At 39.8% G+C, this 25,876-nt stretch overlaps 1 protein-coding gene across 2 annotated transcripts in view; it reads right to left on the minus strand.

The window, feature by feature from the left end:
- Positions 1-10,728: 10,728 nt before the first annotated feature.
- Positions 10,729-25,876, minus strand: part of rhot1b (ras homolog family member T1) — a 36,793-nt gene continuing 21,645 nt past the window's right edge. Inside the window, exons 17-20 of one of the 2 annotated variants that reach the window (XM_034187851.1) lie at positions 23,723-23,845; positions 21,363-21,565; positions 13,860-13,982; positions 10,729-12,876 (exon numbers count right to left, since the gene is read on the minus strand). In XM_034187851.1, coding sequence (XP_034043742.1) covers positions 12,759-12,876; positions 13,860-13,982; positions 21,363-21,565; positions 23,723-23,845 — 567 coding nt within the window. In that variant the 3' untranslated portion in view covers positions 10,729-12,758. The remainder of the gene's footprint in view (positions 12,877-13,859; positions 13,983-21,362; positions 21,566-23,722; positions 23,846-25,876) is intronic. The other variant, XM_034187852.1, reaches the window with a different exon arrangement.

The following is a 25,876-nucleotide window of genomic DNA, read 5'->3' on the forward strand; positions in this document are numbered from 1 at the left end:
ACTTTCTTCATAATATTCTGTTAACTAAATATAATTAATTATTATGTAGCATACATTTTATAATTTCTTTCATGAATTTGTACATTGATATTTTTATGAGTCAGAGTTTGTTTTCTTCTAAAAATGATTGTCAGGCTTAAGTTAATTACTTTTTCCTCCATTTTATGTTTGTGTGGCTTTATGATGTCCTATATTCTTATTCTTATATCTACTCCTATATTTCGTATTGGTTTGCAAATGACAGTATGACATTTGGTCAGCTCCATATTGGTTGATTTTTATTTACTTTTTCCTCTGGACTTTCATTCCTTGCTTCTCTTAAAAATTTTATACTCAGAATGCATGCGATTGCAACATTTTACATGTTTTATCCAAATTTGAGGGGAGAGAAGGAGCATGCCCCTGGTCTCACCTATCCAAACCTACCTCTATTGGTTCTTAAAATGCTGTCAAGTGTGACATTTTTTTTTTAAATCCATCTTTTACAAGTAAAAGGTTTCCTGTCCCATTTCCAAGCTAGGATCATTTTTGTGTCCGATAAATTGTGCGATTGCGGCTCATAGCTTCAGGGGCCCGTTTTGTTTTTTTTATTAGTATTATTGTTGTAGTACATGTTGGTTTGGCAGTGTTGTTAGTGTTATAGATTTGTTGTGGTTTTATAGTTCAAGTAGTGTAGTTAGTTTGGTGAAGGGTTATGTTGTCACCATGTGTTCAAGTGCCTTGTGTTTGATGTCTTCTGCCACTGTCTGTGTAGTTGTGCGTGAAAAGTAAATGACTCTTCTTTGCAGCAGCCGGCAGCGTGCATAAAGATAAAAGTTATGGCTTGTTGTTGGTTTTGTGATCCCTTTGAATTTATTCAGAAGCCCCTGCGGTGCTTAAACTCGCAACTGGCTTATCAGTAACCGACTGTGTACCGAGTCAATACTGAAAGTTAGCGGTTAGCTGTAACTTATGCTAAATTATTTATCGGTTTAGCGTTATAAGTTAACTTTCCAGTTAGTGGATTACCAGTTATCGAAGCAAATTTTTTGGTTAGCTGTGCCCACCACTGGTTTTCAGGGATGTTAATTAACTATCTGGATTGTAATTATTATGGTGGCAGTGTGTGTGTGTGTGTGTGTATTTGTGCATTACTAACACATTAAGGGATTTTGCCACGTTTTCTGTCATTGCTTTACGACTGTGACGATGTTACCTTTCTTTTTTATTTGGTCCTTGTCAGCCTCCATGAGGACTTCCACCTCCTGCTGGGGAGAAGTATGCCGTCACTCTGGTTGCCATGGTGCATTGGTGAATCTATGATCAACTTATCCAGGATTGGTGTCACGCGGCTTATAGTATCTGTGTCCTCGCTTGGTCTCTGAGCAACAGACTGAACCTGAATGCTCCTGTTTTGGATACGATGAACTCAGCTCAGTCATTTATCCTGGATGTCTGAAGCCTATGTTTTGTACAATGGGGCCCTGGTCTAAAGTCAGGCAGAAAAGTTTCTATTATTTACACTGCACATTATTTTAGACAACAAGAGAACTCAGTTCTGGTTAAGGTTCGGGTAGGGTTAGCTCTAGGCCCAGTTCACACCTGGGGCCAAGTTCTCCTGTATCCATTGAGATAGGTCACACACATGTGGGCCTTTGATGCGTGTCCTCACTTGTACATAACATGGTTGCACATTAATATATACAACACAATAAAAAAAGTAAGTCCCTTTGGCCACTCCCTTGTTTGCACTCGGGGTCGCCACAGCAAATCCAAGGTGGATCTGCATGTTGAATTGGCACAGGTTTTATGCTGGATGCCCTTCCTGATGCAACTCCACATTACATGGAGAAATGTGGCAAGGGTGGGATTTGAACCCAGAACATTCTGCTCTGAAACCAAGCGATTAACCATTTGAACACCACCCCTGCTAATATATACAACACAACTGGTTCATTGTGTTGTAATATATTACAACACAATGAAACTAGAAGCACTCAGAGAGTGCAAACCTCCGCCAAGGCCATGGTGTTACTGACGCCATAACATCTACACGCCATGGAATCATTGAACCTAAAACAGTCTAACATGTTTGCTCAGTAGTAAAAAAAAAAGTTTCATCTGCTGTGACTGGATAGCATGTATCCTTAGCGCTTGGCATCACAGTTTATTGCAACTTGCACCTTTCCCAGAAGCTACTGTCATCTGAGCACTGATATTGATATTGCATGTGCTTATAGACGAAAACAAATAAGAGACAAAATTCAATTTATTATTCAACTAAACTGCAAATATATTAATTTTTTAACATTTCTGAAACACTTTTCTAAAAAATGCCATAGGGTCACTGACCCTAAAGAGATTCCCTCCTTGGCACAGTGATCTATTCAACAATTCAGTGTTACAACCAAAACTATGATACATACACTTTTCTTTCCTTTATATTTGACATCCTTGACCATGAAAACATACCACTAGAACTTGGAATCACTTTTATGTCTTTATTAGTTCAAAAGGTATTGTATAAAAACGATTTTTCGGTAATGGCGGTTTTCTTCTGGATCTAGCTCCATAACATTTGAAGCTACATCAAATCTGATGACACCTTACTGAATCAGTACAGATTCAGCTACAGTTTGGTGTTAGTTGTGCATCTCTAGCCTCATTTGTCACCTCACACTGACACATTTTCTATTTTCCATATATTTTTGCATATTCTGGATCACCAGATCCGGATCCGATCATCACCAAACTTTGTTTGATAGAACATTTGACTATGTTACGCCCTAATTTTTTTCAAGCCTTTCTGCCTTGTTTTTGTGGAGTTAGAAACTAGAATGTCAAAATTCCCCCTATCCTGCAATGGTGAAGAATCCTTTAAAAAAATTCCTGGATCCGGATCCGGATCGGGATCACCACTAAAATTTAATCACTTGTTCCTCTTGTCATTTCCAACCACTCCACAAAATGTCATCAAAATCCGTTCAAAACTTTTTTGAGTTATCCTGCTGACAAACGCGACCGAAAACATAACCTCCTTGGCGGAGGTAAAAAAAAGATATACTGTAGAAGTACAAACTAATGCATACATTTTCAATTTTAGAACTGGATATCATAATTTTATGCTGGTTTTGTACCTCGTTGAGTTGGCTGGCAGACAGCAGCAAGACAAAGCTCGACAGTGCTCAGCTGCACAGCTTGTATGTCGCCCCCTGCTGGGATAGAGGGAATGAAGTCATCACAAGAGATGTTGCAGCAAGAAGATGCTCAAATGCTTCACCTCAGGGAGCTCTGGTGGTGGAATGCTGCTCAGCCTCAGAGTAGGAAGTTGGGGGGGGGGGGGTGCTCCCACATTCCAACCTTAAAAAAAAAACAAAAAAAACAAACAAATTCCACTCTGTCTGCACCAAAGCACACCCTCACAGGCATTTCCAGTTTTCATCTCACTATTAGAAGAGCTGCACACATCTTGCTTTGGCATCTCCTGAAGTCCTTCTTCTTTCCCGGCCTCTCCATCACTCTGGGACTCTGCGTCATCCATGAACGGAGCCACATGTTGCTCCTCCGGTGCTGCACTGAGCTGTCTCAGCTGTAGACCAGCTGTCTCACCGTAATTTCTGTGCTAAATGCTGCCACATTTATGCTGATTCATGATATGACTATCATATTACTTCATCATATAGTCTACAGTATATCCATCTTAACTTCCAAAACCAGAATTTTATTCCACACAGATAAACCAGATTTTTATTTTTATCTGATATCAGAAAGACAAAGGTGTCAAAGCCCAATGGTTCTCAATGTTTCCATCCCACTGTACATTACATACAAGCTATATCCATCATCCACACCTGCTGATCCTGTCACCATTTTCAAAGGGATCAAGTAGCTTCTGGCAAACCTTTAATACAAATTCCATACCTTAAATATCTTACAGTCACAGCCAGTGAAGCGCATATAACAATGCCTTCAGAGTTATCATGAGTGGCTTGGTGGCTTCCCTCACTAGCCTCCTTGAAGCAGTTTTGAGACATACCAACTTCAGGCACATCATACTGTACCAATTTCTATCCCTTTCTTAATGACGGATTCAACTGAACTCCGAGAGAAGTGTGATGCCAGAAATAAACAAGAGAGTCAACAAGAGAGTACTTGAGTTGTCAAATGAAATAATATAAGACACTTGGCAGTGAATTGTTTTGGTCCTCTCAAAAATGAGGGCCCACACTAAGTAATGCAACTCTTACACGGTTCACTTCATTTTTGGGTGATTCTTTAACTACGGGCACTATTGGCCTTGTAAATGTAATTTCCACCACACCATTGCCTTACAATATAAAGCACCTTGGGGCAACTGTTTGTTGTGATTTGGCGCTATATACATGTGCTCTGATGTCACTGTTTATCTCCATAGAAACTACCCAATATTTCATACAAACTGTTTAAAGGGACATTACAGTGTTGTGGTGGAAATCACGGCAATAGTGTGGGACAACTACATTTTGTTTAAAAAAATCACAACAGTTGTATGACATTGAATACCCCAATTATGGTTTGATTATTTTACTGATATTTTATTCAAAGATATTTTAAATCATTAGAAAAAACGTTTCTTTACCATTCATTTTTATCATTGAAGATCAAAAGTCTGGGTGTGGGACAAGCACAAAACGACAATATTTGCATATAATGATGCTGAAAAAAGGTGAAAAAGTCATCATAGACTACTAGAACAAATTTCTTAACACACTTTCATTGTAAAGATAACTATAAAAGTGTGAAATTTCCCCCTTTTTCTGTTTTTCATACAATATGATCAAAGGACATAATAAATGCCCGTAGTCTAAGAATCACCCTTTCATTCCATTACCCTTGCACTGAATGTGCTCGTATTCATTATTTACTTTCAGGTCTAACAGTGCTGTAATAACAAAATAACCATCAATGCTGAAATGTGGACCCAGTTACTGTTTGTAGCTGCAAAAGTTAACCACAGTGAGAGAAAACCAAAGAGTCGTTTGCCATGTTGTTGAAAATGTGTCACTACACAGGTCCGGAATGATCCTTTTTCTTTACAGATTTACTTCCTATGAATTATTGACTCATTAGCGAAACATTACTTCCCATTAAAAGGTGTTTCTCTGGAGAAAACAGGTGTGTTAAAATTTTGCATCGACAGCAACTGAGGAGCTGTAAAAAAAAAAGATCAGGTGAGAATGATGAGGTGAAAGGAAGAAGACAGTAAGCAAAACACCTTTTGATGTGCAAAAACGTAGCTCGTGGCATTTTCACAGTGCAAAATTAAAAAAATATTCACTTTTAAACAATCATCCAAGAAAAGTATGTCCCACTGTAACATTAAACAGATCACACGACTGGCATCAGATTAGAAAATAGTAATAATTACAAAGTTGGTAGTGAGAGAACCCGTAGTCAGAGGTGGATTAACCCAGGGGTGCACCCGGGTTTAAGACTAAGGGCTGAAGTCACACAGGGACTCACATTTTTCCTACACAAAAATATTGCATAGAATTCAAACTAACACAAAATAAACACTATCATGTTGACAAATACATATTGTTAACAGAATATTGTCCCACAGCATGATGGGAACAGAAGACTGGCACACCCTGTTCAGAGTGCCGCTCTCATTGGAGCAACATCTATTTTGGCATTGTGGGATAGATCGCCCACAGATCGAGCTCGCTGGAGTACTTTCGCCACACTGCTCAGCGTGCCGACAACATACAGATTGTGTCTCTTCCCAGATAGATCTCTTTCAGTGCAGCTTCTTGTTCTGACTTTAACACGAAGTTAACACCCAAGTCTTTCATCGCCAACTGTAAATGGTAATCAAAACATTCCAGTCGTGTCTTTCTGAACTCTTCCGCATCAAACGCCATCATGTCAATGTTTACAATGTGCTTGAGCGATAACAGGTCAAGTTACTCCTAAGTTTCTTAAATATTTATTACAACCACTCTTAAAAAGCTTTAGTTATCTTTATAATTTTATTACTGGTAAATTTTAGAATTAATTTATATAGTCATTATCTCACAGGAATCTATCACAATTATCTGGGAACTACTTTTTGCACGGGAATTCAAGCACGTTGGCTGTGGGTGCGTACTAACACAGAATACCCAGAAACTGGTTAGTTGTTCGTCCAAGACGAGCGTCCACTTTTAGCTTGCCACAAGATAAGCTCATGGCAGATGTGAGTGTGACTTCTGCTCTGCTGCAAACTGAATCTAGCTGATGACAATTATGGATAAACTACTGATAAATAAAATAAAATACTGATAAATGCCAGCAAGAAGTCCAGCTAATTGGTTTCTTTTAATATATTAAACCATGAGAAAGTGCGCCTCAAAATAGTTCTGCATGCTACAGTATTATTTTTTATTTACTTGGCAAAAAAAAAAAAAAATCTACAAAAGCTTCTGATCACCCCTGAAAATATTTTTGGATATGAAGACAAAAAAGTGTCATGAAGTACTCTGTTGTCTTCTCTGGGCCCCTCCCCAATCAGACCGGGAGTGACATGTTTAGCCGCATGTTCTCCCTGAATTGCTGGCTGTCTGAGTGGTGTCCAAAAAATGAGGTGGGCTTCATTGATAATTGGCAAAGCTTCTGGGGAAAACCTGGTCTTGTTAGGAGAGACGGCATCCATCCCACTTTAGAGGGAGCAGCTCTCATTTCTAGAAATCTGGCCAATTTTTTTGGATCCTCCAAACTGTCTGTCTAGCGTTGGGACCAGGAGGCAGAGCTGTGGTCTTATACACCTCTCTGCAGCTTCTCTCCCCCTGCCATCCCCTCGTTGCCCCATCCCCGTAGAGACGGTGCCTGCTCCCAGACCACCAATAACCAGCAAAAATCTATTTAAGCATAAAAATTCAAAAAGAAAAAATAATATAGCACCTTCAACTGCACCACAGACTAAAACAGTTAAATGTGGTCTATTAAACATTAGGTCTCTCTCTTCTAAGTCCCTGTTGGTAAATGATATAATAATTGATCAACGTATTGATTTATTCTGCCTAACAGAAACCTGGTTACAGCAGGATGAATATGTTAGTTTAAATGAGTCAACACCCCCGAGTCACACTAACTGTCAGAATGCTCGTGGCACGGGCCGAGGCGGAGGATTAGCAGCAATCTTCCATTCCAGCTTATTAATTAATCAAAAACCTAGACAGAGCTTTAATTCATTTGAAAGCTTGTCTCTTAGTCTTGTCCATCCAAATTGGAAGTCCCAAAAACCAGTTTTATTTGTTATTATCTATCGTCCACCTGGTCGTTACTGTGAGTTTCTCTGTGAATTTTCAGACCTTTTGTCTGACTTAGTGCTTAGCTCAGATAATTATAGTGGGCGATTTTAACATCCACACAGATGCTGAGAATGACAGCCTCAACACTGCATTTAATCTATTATTAGACTCTATCGGCTTTGCTCAAAAAGTAAATGAGTCCACCCACCACTTTAATCATATTTTAGATCTTGTTCTGACTTATGGTATGGAAATTGAAGACTTAACAGTATTCCCTGAAAACTCCCTTCTGTCTGATCATTTTTTAATAACATTTACATTTACTCTGATGGACTACCCTGCAGTGGGGAATAAGTTTCATTACACTAGAAGTCTTTCAGAAAGCGCTGTAACTAGGTTTAAGGATATGATTCCTTCTTTATGTTCTCTAATGTCATATACCAACACAGAGCAGAGTAGCTACCTAAACTCTGTAAGGGAGTTAGAGTATCTCGTCAATAGTTTTACATCCTCATTGAAGACAACTTTGGATGCTGTAGCTCCTCTGAAAAAGAGAGCTTTAAATCAGAAGTGTCTGACTCCGTGGTATAACTCACAAACTCGTAGCTTAAAGCAGATAACCCGTAAGTTGGAGAGGAAATGGCGTCTCACTAATTTAGAAGATCTTCACTTATCCTGGAAAAAGAGTTTGTTGCTCTATAAAAAAGCCCTCCGTAAAGCTAGGACATCTTTCTACTCATCACTAATTGAAGAAAATAAGAACAACCCCAGGTTTCTTTTCAGCACTGTAGCCAGGCTGACAAAGAGTCAGAGCTCTATTGAGCTGAGTATTCCATTAACTTTAACTAGTAATGACTTCATGACTTTCTTTGCTAACAAAATTTTGACTATTAGAGAAAAAATTACTCATAACCATCCCAAAGACGTATCGTTATCTTTGGCTGCTTTCAGTGATGCCGGTATTTGGTTAGACTCTTTCTCTCCGATTGTTCTGAGTTATTTTCATTAGTTACTTCATCCAAACCATCAACATGTTTATTAGACCCCATTCCTACCAGGCTGCTCAAGGAAGTCCTACCATTATTTAATGCTTCAATCTTAAATATGATCAATCTATCTTTGTTAGTTGGTTATGTACCACAGGCCTTTAAGGTGGCAGTAATTAAACCATTACTTAAAAAGCCATCACTTGACCCAGCTATCTTAGCTAATTATAGGCCAATCTCCAACCTTCCTTTTCTCTCAAAGATTCTTGAGAGGGTAGTTGTAAAACAGCTAACTGATCACCTGCAGAGGAATGGTCTATTTGAAGAGTTTCAGTCAGGTTTTAGAATTCATCATAGTACAGAAACAGCATTAGTGAAGGTTACAAATGATCTTCTTATGGCTTCGGACAGTGGACTTATCTCTGTGCTTGTTCTGTTGGACCTCAGTGCTGCTTTTGATACTGTTGACCATAAAATTTTATTACAGAGATTAGAGCATGTCATAGGTATTAAAGGCACTGCGCTGCGGTGGTTTGAATCATATTTGTCTAATAGATTACAGTTTGTTCATGTAAATGGGGAATCTTCTTCACAGACTAAAGTTAATTATGGAGTTCCACAAGGTTCTGTGCTAGGACCAATTTTATTCACTTTATACATGCTTCCCTTAGGCAGTATTATTAGACGGTATTGCTTAAATTTTCATTGTTACGCAGATGATACCCAGCTTTATCTATCCATGAAGCCAGAGGATACACACCAATTAGCTAAACTGCAGGATTGTCTTACAGACATAAAGACATGGATGACCTCTAATTTCCTGCTTTTAAACTCAGATAAAACTGAAGTTATTGTACTTGGCCCCACAAATCTTAGAAGCATGGTGTCTAACCAGATCGTTACTCTGGATGGCATTTCCCTGATCTCTAGTAATACTGTGAGAAATCTTGGAGTCATTTTTGATCAGGATATGTCATTCAAAGCGCATATTAAACAAATATGTAGGACTGCCTTTTTGCATTTACGCAATATCTCTAAAATCAGAAAGGTCTTGTCTCAGAGTGATGCTGAAAAACTAATTCATGCATTTATTTCCTCTAGGCTGGACTATTGTAATTCATTATTATCAGGTTGTCCTAGAAGTTCACTAAAAACCCTTCAGTTGGTTCAGAATGCTGCAGCTAGAGTACTGACGGGGACTAGCAGGAGAGAGCATATCTCACCCGTGTTGGCCTCTCTTCATTGGCTTCCTGTTAATTCTAGAATAGAATTTAAAATTCTTCTTCTTACTTATAAGGTTTTGAATAATCAGGTCCCATCTTATCTTAGGGACCTCGTAGTACCATATTACCCCATTAGAGCGCTTCGCTCTCAGACTGCCGGCTTACTTGTAGTTCCTAAGGTTTGTAAGAGTAGAATGGGAGGCAGAGCCTTCAGCTTTCAGGCTCCTCTCCTGTGGAACCAGCTCCCAATTCAGATCAGGGAGACAGATACCCTCTCTACTTTTAAGATTAGGCTTAAAACTTTCCTTTTCGCTAAGGCTTATAGTTAGGGCTGGATCGGGTGACCCTGGACCATCCCTTGGTTATGTTGCTTTAGACGTAGACTGTGGGGGGGTTCCCATGATGCACTGTTTCTTTCTCTTTTTGCTCCGTATGCATCACTCTGCATTTAATCATTAGTGATCGATCTCTGCCCCCCTTCTCAGCATGTCTTTTTCCTGGTTCTTTCCCTCAGCCCCAACCAGTCTCAGCAGAAGACTGCCCCTCCCTGAGCCTGGTTCTGCTGGAGGTTTCTTCCTGTTAAAAGGGAGTTTTTCCTTCCCACTGTGGCCAAGTGCTTGCTCATAGGGGGTCGTTTTGACCGTTGGGGTTTTTCATAATTATTCTATGGCCTTGCCTTACAATATGGAGCGCCTTGGGGCAACTGTTTGTTGTGATTTGGCGCTATATAAGAAAAAAGTTGATTGATTGAAGTGCCATTTACAATATTTGTTGTTTTGGGGTACAGACAAGTGAAGCCCGGGCCCCGCGACCACTTGAGCACGGCCCTGCCAAATGTCCTCACAGCTGCAGAAGTTATTCAAACACTGTCACACAAGTCACCTCTGCAACATTTCTCAAAATGATTCCAGATTAAATCCTTTTAGACACGCACCGATCTCTTTAGTTTCCCCTCTAAGACGAGCTCCTTGTTCAATCTAAACGTCACACTCCCTGTAAACACATGAAGATTTTTTTGATATTAACTAAATTTTTATCATCTCATGAATAACATGCAATTAGTTTTTTGAGAATTGCTGCCCTCTTGTGTTCAAGACACGTATTGCAAAATGATCATACGCAGTCACTACTTAAATGACAATTTACTGGAAAATAACATGTGGTTATAACAGCTTCCTTTTACAAACTGCATCAACACAAATACCACAAAAATGAGCATATAGTGTGTAACCAACTGCAAAATAACCACGAACAGGAACAGTATTCTTGTTTATTTATTTATTTTTTAACGCAGTGCATTCTTTAGGGATCCTGCACCTTAAAATTCCTGGTTGAAGTTCCCTGGAAGCTTTGTTGTCCATCTTCCATACAAGGTTCATGTTTGATATGAATGAGTATGAATGCCTTCACCCACATTTATTTATTTATTTATTCTGCAACTGGCACATAATTATCGGCTGCAGGCCGCATAGACTGAAATAATTAATACATCACAGTGGATGTAACAGATGCCTTTGTTTATTGTAAACTGATCAGGGCAGAGCTGAGTAAACACATTAAATGGATTGTTGTTGCAGGTGGTGTTAAAAGTAAGAAAATTAGCATCTGGGGTCATGTTATCACATTCTGCGTGAACAGGAGAGCTGCTCAAGTGCCAACACGAGGGTCACATGACCTCACGTCGACGACCCGACACACAACATGCCTGCATTAAGAAATACTAAGACGTTGGGATGCACATTTTTAAAACAATTTTTAAAACATTAGAATGTGGTGAAAACATCTGTATGTTGCAAACCACTGCACCACAGTGCAGCATTCAAACTCCTGTTAGCTGAAAGGTAAAGTCACAAGTACACAAAGACCCTTCCATGCATTCACATCCACGAGCACACACTGACCTGCACAGACAAACAATTTGTTTTTTTAAAGCCCATGCCCAAGCAGCTTGCCAAAAAAAGAAAATCAAAGTTCAAGCATTTATAGTAATCAAAGCTAGGTCCAAATTTTAAATTTGTTCATGACCTGACCGTAAAACCATCAACCCCTCACATGTCAATCAGACATTATCCTAGGCATGTGCCCGATTAAACGCAATGAATGAATGAACGAGGAGGTAAACAGGTCTGTTCCCTCCAGGTTAATACGACTCAAAAACAAAACATCATCTTGTAACGCACCAAATTAAAAGTGCATATGATAAGGGGTAATTAGGATATAATGTGGATAAGTTTGAAACACCAGCTCAATCCTAAATGCAAATATTTTGCTTTTTTTAAAAAAAAAATAAATAAATAAATTAAAAAATTCAAATCTCTTTTCCACATGCTCAACATCTGGGCTTTTTATCACATTATCACATGCATGCTGGAAATTAGGAGCAGGTGTGGCTCGGTCAAGTGGCCTCCTTTAACATATGTGACATAAAAACATAAATGTTACTGAACACATCACCGTACATATGACTGACCGCGAGTTCATTCATTTCAATGTTTAAGCAAACAGTTTTATACTACAGAGTACTGTGCAAATGTTTTAGGCACATTTATCACACTAAAAACTTTTGGAAAGTGAAACCCTACTAAATATCAAATATTTATAAATATTATACATGTGTTAAATAGTGATAACTTTTCAGCTTTAAAAATATATTATTTTATTTAGGTGAAAACTACATAATTTCTATATGCAACATAACTGGGTAGCATTTAGAAAAGACTTTACTTTTTTTTCTTTTTTTTTTTTTACCAGGACTGCAGCTGGACAATTTAATAGGTTCTAATTAAATTTTAAAAGCAAAAACTTTTCTAAGCAATGCACAATACATGATGCCAATGTTTTTGATATGGAAAAAAGATTATGTTGTGAAAAAAATTTGGTGGAAATTAAAAATTGCATTTTTGCTGGAAGAGGACAACATGGACAAGAAAAAAAAAAAACTCTATTGTGCTTAAAACCTTTGCACAGAACTTTATATAAATACAATTCATGGCTTCAGCAAGTTCAATATAAATATACTTACTTTGCAAATACTCGCACAGAGTAACCAAGTTAGGAATCTTTGTACAAAATTAAATATCTTTCACTTTTGACCTTAAGAAGAAAAACATTACATTGTAATGTAACTTGGACAGGGGGTGAAAAGTACCAGCATGTGCATTATTTCCTCCATCTGAAAATCAAAAAAATACATCTTAAAGAAAAGAAGAATGGGTAACCTTCCTTTTTCTGTCTCTCTCTAAGCATGTTGGAAAGTCTACTGCTGCTCTAAATGCACCATGGGTAACGGTGCCCCAGGATCACCGTGCTTTGAGTAGGACTCTGTACATAGCAAACCCCAACACTGCAAAAACTGTGGCCCCGATGCTCGCTCTCAGCCAGAAGTTGGAACTCTTCAGGTCAGCTTGGATCACGTGTCTGTGGAACACCGCAGAGGTGACAACAAAAGAAAATGAAAATGGTTGGAAAAAAATATTCTATTACACATACACAGTCATACTGTAATGCAACCAAACCATAAAAAAAATCACCTCTAACAAAATTAAAGATAGTTTCTCCTAAAATAGCCTCTCACAAATTCACAATAAATCTCATTGTTAATCTCAGTTGAAGCAAAATAGGATGACAAAAGAAACGACACAAATACGAAAATAAAGATAAAGTGATGAGAAAGCAGAGGCAATGTCACAGTTTGGGAAAAAACAAAACAAAACACATCAGCCAAACAGATGAAGGATGCACAGGACCTCAGATGAGCGCTTATGAGACATCTGAAGAACAAGCACATGTGCAAAGATGACAGCATGCAAAATGGCATTCAAAACAGGAATGTCCAAATAAAATTAAAACCAACCATTGGTACAGAAATTATGTCAAAAGAAGAAAAGATAGCACAGCAGGCTGTTGAAAAACAAAAATAATATGAAACAAGGAGAGAGCAGGACAATACATGTTCCACCACTGCACAATGGTGAGCAGCGACAGAGAAATAACGACATTCCAGGTTGGAAAAGAAAGAAGGAAATAATTCACCATGAGGTGTTCTGCAGAACAGTCAGAATTAGACAACAGATTAATAAATGAAAATGCTCATTATTTGCAGCCATCCTGTTGTCAACTAACGTTAAAGGATTCAGACTTACTCGCAAACATCCAGAATAGGAAATATCCTTTTAAGTGTGTATCACAGGGTCAAAGGTCAAAGTTACAGTGGTCTGACTTTCATATGACACATTACATGACACACATGTATTTAGGCAGCACAGAAAGAAGGGAAAAAATGATACCTTAATGTCACAAAATAAAACATGTTTGCAAAGAAATGGGAGAAGGGAAAAAAGAGGAGAAATTAATCCGACAGATAAATGAACGGTGGTGAAAAGAAGACATTTAAAGAGAACCTTCTGAGCATGACGGCATAGAGTTTGGCCCTGACCGTCTGCAGCAGCTCAGCGTTGAGGAGATTCTGACACAAGCAGAAGGTGCACCGGTTACAGGTGCACATGCAGCGCAGCCGCGCGTGGCTGAGGAGGAATAAAGGAACACATAAGTTTAAAAAAGATAAAACAGTGTCACAAGAAACCAATCAAGAGCTGGAACCCGTGAAAGAAGATGAGGAGAAAAACACATCTGGAGAATTACCTAAAGCCTAAACAGGATAGGAATCTGAAAGGGAACAAAGCTTAATTCATTTTTATCTTTATGGAAGAAATACTCATCCTACTGAAAGATGCACTTTATTTGACTCGCGTCCCATCAAGTTTCAGGTATTGTAGAAATTGGATAAAAAAAAGAAGAAAAATAAATTGTAACTAGCAGATCCATGTTATCATATCAGTGTCAACACAACATTCTGAATATGAAGTCACTCATCAACAAATTATGAGTTCCATTTAAATCATTTATGTAAATTCACACCCTAATTGCTCTATTTTTATATGTCAATAAATTATCATAAAGCCTTGTTGAGTAAAAGCTCTTAGAAGACACACACACACACACGCGCACACACAGTAATCCCAGTGTGTGCATTTGTGAGTGTCAGTGTATAGTTGAGCAAGCTGGTGTGTTGGCACAGTAATTATGTAAGTGATGATGACACGAGGGCGCTGTGCCCAGACAGCGAGCTGCAGCAGGAGTCATCCTCCAGAGGGAATCAACACTTACACACAGTGTGACAGCAAACTAAACCCAGCAGCTCCAAAAGGCAGCAAAGTGCATTAAGCCAGACTGTCGTACATGATGTCTGATTCTGAAACATGACAGTAGAAACATCGCCACAAGGGGCACACTTATCCTGAAGCAGGGAATCAGATCGTATATATTACAGTCTGTTTTAACCCACGAGTCCATCTTTGGTTTAGAGAATTGTACAGAATAGTATATAACAAGAGATGTGTCAAAAACCTGATGTATTGTACTGCAGTGTACTGTGGTATACTGTAAAGTAATGCAGTGTACTGTGGTCCTCTGGGACCTCTATCCTGCACATTTTTTCATCTTTCCCTGCTTTGCCAAAGGCTGATTTGGCTCATTCGTGTGTCCGTTAGCCCTTGACTGAATCAACACTTCTGTAAAACATCTCATGTTCCAAATCTGGTCAACCAACACCCCCCACCACGTCCTTTCTTTTTAATGTGATGACAACAGTCACACTGGGAGATGTGAGATGTTTGGCTGAGCATGAAGTTTTCAAACACAGCATTCATCTCTTACTGTTTGCTCAAATATTAACAGCATTAATTAGAGGATAATTAAAATTGCAGCCATGACAATCTAGATATCACAGTCTCTTTTGTTATTCTTGTGATGTCTGCTCCATACAATCAATGTTTGTTTTGATAAGAGTTGGGTTGTAAAAAGTGATGTGAGTGGCCCTTGGGAAAAATAAAAAATAAAAAAAGAAAGGGGGGCTGAGAAGCCTCATCCAGAAAATTTTAAATATTAGTAGTAGTTATAGTTATATGCAGTTTGGTGTAATTCATAAGCTAAATAAGACATGTACAGTGGTATGTAAAGGTTTGGGCATCCCGGATGATTTCCATGATTTTATTTTATAAATCACTGGTTGTTTGGATCAGCAATTTCAATTAAATATATCATATAGCACAGGGGTGCTCAAGTTCAGTCCTCGAGAGCTACCTTCCTGATACTCTTAGTTGTCTCCCTGCTCCAACACACCTGAATCCAATGAAAGGCTCATTAAAAGCCTGCTAACAAGTCTTTCATTGGATTCTGGTGTGTTGGAGCAGGGAGACAACTAAGAGTATCAGGAAGGTAGCTCTCAAGGACTGAACTTGAGCACCCCTGATATAGCAGACAAACACTAACATTTGAGAAGTGAAATGAAGTTTATAGGATTTATAGAAAGTGTGCAATAATTGTTTAAACACAATTAGGCAGGTGCATTAATTTGGGCACCCCAACAGAAAAAATACATCAATATTTAGTAGATACTCCTTTTGCAGAAATAACAGTCTCTAAACACTTCCTATAGCTTCCAATGAGTCTGGATTCTGGTTGAAGGTATTTTGGAACATTCTTTACAAAACACCTCAGGTTTGTTGGTTCCGAGCACGGACAGCCCACTTAAAATCACACCACAGATTTTCAATAATATTCAGGTCTGGGGACTGAGATGGCCATTCCAGAATGTTGTACTTGTTCCTCTGCATAAATGCCTTAGTAGAGTTTGAGCAGTGTTTAGGGTCACTGTCTTGTTGAAAGATCCAGCCCTGGCGCAACTTCAACCTTGTCACTGATTCATGAACATTGTTCTCAAGAATCTGCTGATATTAACTGGAATCCATTGACCCTCAACTTTAACAAGATTCACAGTACCTGCACTGGCCACACAGCACGATGGAACCACCTCCAAATTTTACTGTAGGTAGCAAGTGTTTTTCTTGGAATGCTGTGTTCTTTTTCTGTCATGCATATCGCCCCCCTTGTTATGTCCAAATAACTCAATTTTAGTTTCATCAGTCCACAGCACCTTATTCCAAAATGAAGCTGGCTTGTCCAAATGTGCTTTAGCATACCTCAAGCGACTCTGTTTGTGGTGTGTATGCAGAAAGGGCTTCTTCTGCATTCAGCATCATACAGCATCTCTTTGTGCAAAGTGTACTGTAAAGTTGAACGATCCACAGAGACAATATCTGCAGCAAGATCATGTTGTAGCTCTTTGGAGCAGGTTTGTGGGATGACTACGACTGTTATCATCCTCCATTTCAGCGTATCTGAGATATTTCTTGGCCTGCCTCTTTGGGCCTTAACTAGTACTGTGCCTGTGGTCTTCCATTTCCTCACTATGTTCCTCACAGTGGAAACTGACAGCTGAAATCTCTGAGATAGCCTTTTGTATCCTTTGTTGAACAATCTTTGTTTTCAGGTCATTGTCATTTAAGAGTTGTTTAGAGGCTCTCATGTTGCCACTCATTAGAAGAGATTCAAAGAGGGGAAACATTTGCAAATGGCCACCTTAAATACCCTTTCTCATGATTGGATTCACCTGTGTAAGGAGGTCAAGGAGCTTACCAAACCAATTTTGTGTTCCAATAATTAGTGCTAAATGTATTCAAATCAATAAAATGATTTTATGCAATTTATGCACCTGCCTAATTTTGTTTAAATAATTATTGCACACTTTCTGTAAATACTAGAAACTTCAATTCACTTCTGAAATATCAGTGTGTTTGTCTGCTATATGATATATTTAACTGAAATTTCTGATCCAGACAACCAATGATTTATAAAGGAAAATCATAAAAATTATCAGGGGTCCCCAAACGTTTACATACAACTGTATCTCAGTCCCATTTTCTTGATCGTTTAAGTCATAAAAAGCACATTTTCCCATATTGGCGAGATGATCTGTCTGTCACATAGTCTGTCATATGGATTAGAATACAAATAATAATTATTTCACAAAACCACATATTTGCATTGGATCGTTACTGTTCTAGCTTCAGCAAGTTGTGATTTTATTTTATATTTTTCAGTCACAGATGTTTGGAATGAAGACGTGAAAACGCGAGAAATCATATCCACTCCATGCATCTATGGGCTGCCCAAAATCCACAAACAGGACGTGCCACTCAGGCCTATTATGTATGTATGTAGCACAGAGACTCCATCACTTACAAATTGGCCAAGCACCTCACGTGGATTTTGGCTCCTCTAGTGGGTAACTCAGACCACCATGTGGAGAACACACAAGATTTCGTGAACAAGATCAAGGACCTTCAGCTGGAGGCAGATGAAACTATGGTGTCATTCAATGTGACATCTTTGTTCACCTGCATCCCCACTGCTGAGGCCGTCACAGCTGTGAGGCAGAGGCTGCTGGAGGATGCGTCTCTACTTGAAAGGACCAAACTTACACCAGAACCATGTGGTCCCACCACGTATTTCCAGTTTAGGGGGAATTACTACAGGCAGAGCTATGGTTGTGCGATGGGGTCTCCGGTATCCCCCATTGTGGCCAATCAGGTTTTTTATGTATTTCATTGACTCTTAAAGTAAATAAACATGAAATTGGTCACTGTATCCCTGATCTCTGCACATAAATAAAAATAAACAAAATGGTGTTTCGCTTTGAAGTTATTAATTCAGACTGGATTCTATCATTCTAACTTGACTCGTCAGAGAGCCATGCAACGTTTGGAGCTGTGCGAACAGAACGGAGGACGATTCTCATTTCTTTCTTGCAACAAGACAGGAGGCCCAGTTAGTAACTTTAATCTGCACAAAAGTGACTCACGATTGACATATTCAGGGATGAAAGTGGTGAAAAACAAAAAAAGCTGAAACCCAAAATTACCCCCCAACACCACCCGCACGAAAATGTTTCAATTCTAGAACCTCTGAAATGCAATCTGAGGCTATTCCAGACGATAAACTGGAGTGAGTGCAGCATCCATTTAGGTGAGGGGAAAAAAAAAAAAAAAAAAAAACAACTTTCCTTATTCAAATTCATTCCAGTAGTATTCTGCTCTTACTAGGATGCAGCAGTTTTCTAGCTTGGCAGATAGTTCTGGAGGAAATCACTGAAGAAATTAACAAACTGAAAATATGGTTTGACCGAAACAAACTGTCATTAAACTTAAATAAGATAGGGATGAAATGGAGGTGTAAAAGTCACTAGGTGTTCACAGGAAACACTTATTTATTTCTGTATTTATTTATTTATGTATGTTCATTGTTGCTTTTATATTTTGTGTTTCTATTCAGGTTCTTTTTGTCTCTTTCTCTAAAATTGTATATAATAATCATTACATTATTAATATATAAACAAAAATAAATTTAAGAAATATTATAATTTGAAAACAAATGCACCCGAACATGATGACAGCTGCAACTGCTTAATGCTAACTTTTAACATTGAAAATGCCATAGACATGCTAACGCGTTAGCATCGCTCCCGTTTTTAAGTTATGAAATACATCTATCAACTGTTTCAGAAGACCATAACAGGTCGATTTAACATAGAAAAGGTAAATAATACTCACAGATGTATGCTCTTTAGGGTTTTAGCGGGGGAAAATTAAGCGAAAGAAAGAAAGAATAAACGAAGCAATAGATCGAAGCACTGCTTCAATCTGCGAACCACTGCTTCAATTGGTTCAAGGTTCAAAGCAAAGCCGCGCTGCAGAAACGTTGATTACGGACCCGCTGCAGGGTCCATAATCAATGTAGAGAAATGATCATTTTCCTGACAAACACCCCCCAAAACAACAGCCACTCTGAAGGATCGATAACAGAATCATTAAGCACAAAGCTTATTGATGTCGGTGGATCGAATAATTTCTTAACGATACCCGAAAGGAACCAGTTCTCGATACCCATCCCTACCCACGATGGTCCCTGGATAAAGTGCAGAAGTCCCAAAGAACAAAGAGACCAGACAGACAGGAGACAGAGCGTCTCTCCCTTATTTAGCAGGAGTAGGGGACAAACTACAGAGGATCTTCAAACACAAAATCCCACTTTACTTTAAACCTGTCAACACCTTGAGACAGAAATTAGTTCACCCTAAGGACCGGATCCCTAGTTACAAACAGAGCAATGTAGTGTATTCTATCAGATGTCAGGAAAACTGTAACGAACACTACATAGGTAAGACTAAGCAGCCATTGCACAAAAGGCTATACCAGCACCGCAGAGAGGGCACCGGCGGACCTCAGTCTGCAGTTCATCTCCACCTTAAAGACACTAACCACACATTTGAGGACAAGGAAGTTAAAATCTTAGCCAGAGAAAAGAAATGGTTTGAGAGAGGAGTGAAGGAAGCTTTGTATGTGAAACAGCTGAAACCCAGCCTTAACCGGGGAGGGGGTCTGAGACACACTTTGTCCCCTGTTTACAATGGGGTACTCAGGTCAAAGCAGTTTCACTCTTTTTTCATGATAATGAGTCATTCACGTCGTCAGGAGAGTTGTCAGGAAAGGTGTCATTCCCGTCATTAGGAGGGACAGTTGCCCTGTCATTAGGAGGATGCTAACTAGAGTACAATAGGTGCTAATTAGAGCAATTGTAAGTCACTGCCAATAGCATTTTGCCTCTCAGTAGGAGGGGTCTTGTTAGGTTTAAAACTCCAGCCTTTGCTAGCTTCTGTTTGTTCTTCTCTACAAGAGTCAAGACAGAGGTCAGACTACCAGAGCAAGAAATATAGCTGAGGAAGCTTCTGCGAATAGAAGCGAAACGTCCTTGCGTCAAGCAACCCAGTCCAGTCGAAGATTCAACCTTCTCTACTATACGTCACATGGTAATTTGCAGCCCTGAGCTCCTAACAGTTTCTCTTTTACAAGTGCTAAGGTAGGGTGAGGTGCAATAATGGAGCCAGTTACATGCAGAGCAGTATCAGGTTCCTGTACTTGAGAGGCCGCACACCACGGGAGACATTCAGTGAGATGAAAGAGACTTATGGAGTATGCCCCATTGTATGACATAGTCAAACACTGGCATCATTAGGTCAAGTGTAGTCGGACATCGGTGGAAACGGCTCCCATTCCCAGGCAAACACAGTTCCCCATGGATGAAGATGCCATCCAGCAAGTAGAGGTGTGCCAGACCTCTCAGTTTGCCAGGAAATCCATCATCATTACTCTATGCTGGTCCCAAAAGGCCACGAGAATGACCTCGCCCAATGCCTCGGAGATGGTGAGTGATAATACTTCCATTGCGTCGACTGGGCTCTAATCTCATATCATAGAGATGATCATAGAGATGGGCCCACCTTTCATCTTGCGTGATTAGTCTGTGGAAGAAGTCATCCTCGTTTTCTTGGCACATGGCCAAAAGAGCCTGGGAGCATGTGATTCATTCCTGCTTCTGGAAAGGTGTGAGCAACCGGGGAATCCATCGTGCAGCCAACTTCCGCATGTGCAAATAGTGATGGATAATTTTTTCCACAGACCAAAAAATGACATCTTAGGCTAGACAGCAAATGGTTATGTGGCGATCCTACCAAATGGTGGCTTCTGCTTGCCAGATGGTGTCGTTATCAGTGGCGGACTGGGGTTGGCCAGGAATGGGAGCCTTTTCCACTGATGTCCAACCACACTTGAACTGATGATGCCAGTACTTGACTACTTCATATGCTGGCGCATCCTGCCCATTGAATGTTTCCTGCGGTGTGCGGCCTTCTCAGGTACAGGAACCTGATTACTGCTCTGCATTCAACTGGCTCCATTTTTGCACCTTACTCCACCTTAGCACAGGTGTAAAAGAAAAACTGTTTGGAGTTCAGGGCTGCAACTTACCTCATGACCTATAGAGATATGTGTTGTTACACGTGCAATTTCAGCCTCCTACAATAATTCCATTCACCTCTGAAGTTCTGCCCAGTATGAGTTTAACATTTTCAGATGGAGGTGGTTAGTTGAGTGTCTGTCTATACGCACGGGTACATGGCCATAGTGGTGAGTTTGGTGTAGATGTCCCTGCTGGGTGCTGCTGCCACATTACAGGTGAAGGACTGAGGAGGCGGCATCTTGTGTCTCCTGCAGAACTCCAGCGGACTGCAGCCGTACAGCTGTTTCACCTCCGGCAGGTCCGCCTTCGCTGCTAACATCATACAAGGAATCTTGCTGTCCATGAAGTATTGCTGATGGAGGAAAATGTGGTTGATAAATAATAATCAAGATGTTTTCCTGATTACAAACTTTCAGAAGCACCATAGCTACAAATGGCATTCCGTGTAGCATACTGCACTCTTCCATGGACATCATGATACCACCTAAGATCCACTAGTCTTAATTTTTGAGTCCAACTATTTGAAAGATGCAAGAGTCTATGGAATAATGGAATACTTTGTCATAAACAGGAAGTGTTTCCATGGTAGTGGCCAAAAACAACACTCACCCACTTCTCTTATCTCATTAAGAACTGAGGCAAGAAAGCAGAATTTTGGAGGAAAAATAATAATAAATTAGCTATCCCAAGTTTCAGTGTTGTAGTTGAGTTCACCTCCTCGAGGCCAAAGCTGAGTCCAAGTCAGGGGGCACCAAGGCCAAGGCCGAGACACAACAACTCGAAGCCGAGGCGGGAGGACACAGCATCCGAGGCTGAGGACTATGCAAAATCAACTGTAGTTGCCACAGACCGTTCCCATAGACTGGTGCATAATTTCAAGCCACAGCCAAGTGAGTCTTATATAATCTTTAGCGTACTTTCATGACATAATGTGTTGGGATCATAGACATTAATACATTACCCAGGAAAAGTAATATAATAATGCCTGGGTCATGAAAACACACCACAGCACTGCGAGCGCACGCACACATGCTATGCTATGTCTACAAGTACTTTTCGTTTATCTTTTTGACCTCAGCTTATACTTCTATGCTGAACAATGACGAAGCCAAGGCCAAGACTGAGTCATTACAAAGCGAGGCTGAGGCATTGAGAGCTCCAACACTGCCAAGATTTAATTTGCTCCAATTAAATATTTTGCAGCCACATGACTGGAAACCCCAGTTTTGTCCTTTGAATGCAAATGACAAAAATAGTCCCGTGGGCACTGTAGCTCAGCTGGATGATACAAGACATTGCAGTTTCAGCTAAAAAAAAAATGGGCACGGCCAAACTCCAAAGGTCGTATCAGGGTCGCAATTTAAAACAATCTTAAAAACCTGTTAGATATATTTTGGAGCTACTTACTAGCTAACCTTGTACCAAATTTCAGCTTAGTAGCTTTAAAATTTGCTGAGCAGTGCCTCTAGGCAATATTTACAATATGGCCACCACGGCAGCCATATTTGACATTGGATTGTAACACTTCAAAGTTTTGTGTCCTCATGGGTAGGAACATGAACACCAAGTGTCAGCTTCATTGGCTCAGTGGTTTCTGAGAAGATTTTTAAAGTGACAACTGGAAAAGTGGATGTGGTCACAGTCCAGGGATCATATCAAGGCCAAAATTGAAAAGCTACCCATATAGCAAATTTCAGTTCAATTCCTGCATAAATGGCTGATGGTTATATATGACATTTTCAAGATGGCCACCATGGCTGCCATATTTGAAATTGGATTGGAACGCCTAAAACAAACTTTGGTGTCCTTATGGGTAGGAACATTCACTCCAAAGTTCAGCTCATTGGTCTAGTAGTTTCAGAGATGTTTACACACGCAGCCACTGAGAACGATGCCACCGACGGACAGACGTCCCACGGTCCAGGTGAGCTAAAAATAAGCATTTTTTTCTTTTGAGAAATAGAGGCATTTTCCAGAAAGGAGGTTCAACACACTCAAAGAGTTTTCACTCAGCCCGCTTTCTGAAACACGCCCAAGGTCAGAAATTCAGTACATTTATTTTAAAATGTGTACAAATTTAACTTTGAGAATCACAACTGAACATCTTTCATTCAACACATATGATGATGGAATATGGAAGGAAAATGGTTTGACATACTGGGAATAGAGACTATAAAACCAGCCCAAATGTTCACAAATTTGTCAGGAAAAGACAAAAATATAAAACATTCATTCAAAAAACAAACAAAACTAGCTAAACTAACAAACCCATTTCCAGATTAAGTCCATTGTATACTCCTCAAACAAGAAGCCCTGATAACCGAAAAATAAGATGACTGTCTTAAAACCATTAACTGATCAATGTGATTTCCTTATAAAACTGTAAGCATGCTACAATACTTAAGTGTTAAATGATGCTGCTGTAAAAGTACAGGGCGGTCACACAAAGCACTTTATTTTTAATTCAGCTTTCAGTTTTAAACTGAGGTCAGTTCATACACAAATATACCTTGAAGACTTTGGCGCAGTACTCAAAGGAGTGAGGGTTGCTGATGTCATACACCAGGCAAACAATGTCGCAGGCCAGATCAGCGTCTGACAGGTAGTCGAAATCAGGGAACACTTCATGGAGCTAAGGAGATATTTTAACAACACACCATAATACTCATTAAACAAGTTCAATACAATTTAAACACACACAAAGTCAATTGAGCATGGTGGCTTTCAGCCTCGATCATGTTTTTGTCAAATGTTTGGCATAGTTTTGTTTGCAGTACTTATACTCAACAAAAATATAAACGCAACACTTTTGGTTTTGCTCCCATTTTGTATGAGATTAACTCAAAGATCTAAAACTTTTTCCACATACACAATATCACCATTTCCCTCAAATATTGTTCACAAAACAGTCGAAATCTGTGATAGTGAGCACTTCTCCTTTGCTGAGATAATCCATCCCACCTCACAGGTGTGCCATATCAAGATGCTGATTAGACACCATGATTAGTGCACAGGTGTGCCTTAGACTGTCCACAATAAAAGGCCACTCTGAAAGGTGCAGTTTTGTTTTATTGGGGGGGGATACCAGTCAGTATCTGGTGTGACCACCATTTGCCTCATGCAGTGCAACACATCTCCTTCGCATCATCCGTGAAGAGAACACCTCTCCAACGTGCCAAACGCCAGCGAATGTGAGCATTTGCCCACTCAAGTCGGTTACGACGACGAACTGGAGTCGGGTCGAGACCCCGATGAGGACGACGAGCATGCAGATGAGCTTCCCTGAGACGGTTTCTGACAGTTTGTGCAGAAATTCTTTGGTTATGCAAACCGATTGTTTCAGCAGCTGTCCGAGTGGCTGGTCTCAGATGATCTTGGAGGTGAACATGCTGGATGTGGAGGTCCTGGGCTGGTGTGGTTACACGTGGTCTGCGGTTGTGAGGCTGGTTGGATGTACTGCCAAATCCTCTGAAACGCCTTTGGAGACGGCTTATGGTAGAGACATGAACATTCAATACAGGAGCAACAGCTCTGGTTGACATTCCTGCTGTCAGCATGCCAACTGCACGCTCCCTCAAATCTTGCGACATCTGTGGCATTGTGCTGTGTGATTAAAACTGCACCTTTCAGAGTGGCCTTTTATTGTGGGCAGTCTAAGGCACACCTGTGCACTAATCATGGTGTCTAATCAGCATCTTGGTATGGCACACCTGTGAGGTCGTATGGATTATCTCAGCAAAGGAGAAGTGCTCACTATCACAGATTTAGACTGGTTTGTGAACAATATTTGAGAGAAATGGTGATATTGTGTATGTGGAAAAAGATTTAGATCTTTGAGTTCATCTCATACAAAATGGGAGCAAAACCAAAAGTGTTGCGTTTATATTTTTGTTGAGTGTATTAACCCTCACTGGATAGTATGGCTGCAGCAGAAGTAATCCTTCGCCTGTACCTCAAGAGACAACGCTGCAGCAACAATCCAACTTGCATCCAACTTGAAGTGGTGGCCAGGCTTAAAACAGGAGGGGTGACCGATATCATTGGCATTTGCGCCCCCTGGTAGTGTGAAGCTGAATAGCCACAGCAGCACAGACAAGTCTCCACACACACACAAATTGCTGCGCGCATTTACAGATCTAACGCAGCAGGAGTGTAGCAAAAGTCATGTGTAAGAACACAGCCAATACACACACACCGATTTTTTTTTTTAACACATTTGTGGATCTGATTACACATAAACAGATTGAAATACACATTTGCAATTACTTTTGCACACACAGTTTGTTTTGTTTTTTGTTTTTGTTTTTTTTACACACATTTGTGGATGTGGTTACACACACAAATTGAAATACACACAGATTTTTTTTACACATTTGTGGATGTGGTGACATACACACTGATCAAAATACACATTTGCAACTAATTTTGCTACAATTCTGGAGATAAAGTGAATTTATTTGCACCAGAGCGCACGTGTAACAAAGAGATACCCATACTTGGGCAGCAGCAACACAAACAATAGTGATAAAGGCAACAAAAAAATGAAGGAAAAAAAAAATCGCTTGAAATTTTATCGTTAAAGAGTGAGGGAAAAGGACTAACGCACTGTTTCACTGTGGGTTGCAACAGAGAGAGTGACACAGTGTTTCTGCATAAAACGCAT

This window comes from Thalassophryne amazonica, chromosome 15, assembly GCF_902500255.1.
Source record: "Thalassophryne amazonica chromosome 15, fThaAma1.1, whole genome shotgun sequence".
NCBI classification, from domain to species: domain Eukaryota; kingdom Metazoa; phylum Chordata; class Actinopteri; order Batrachoidiformes; family Batrachoididae; genus Thalassophryne; species Thalassophryne amazonica.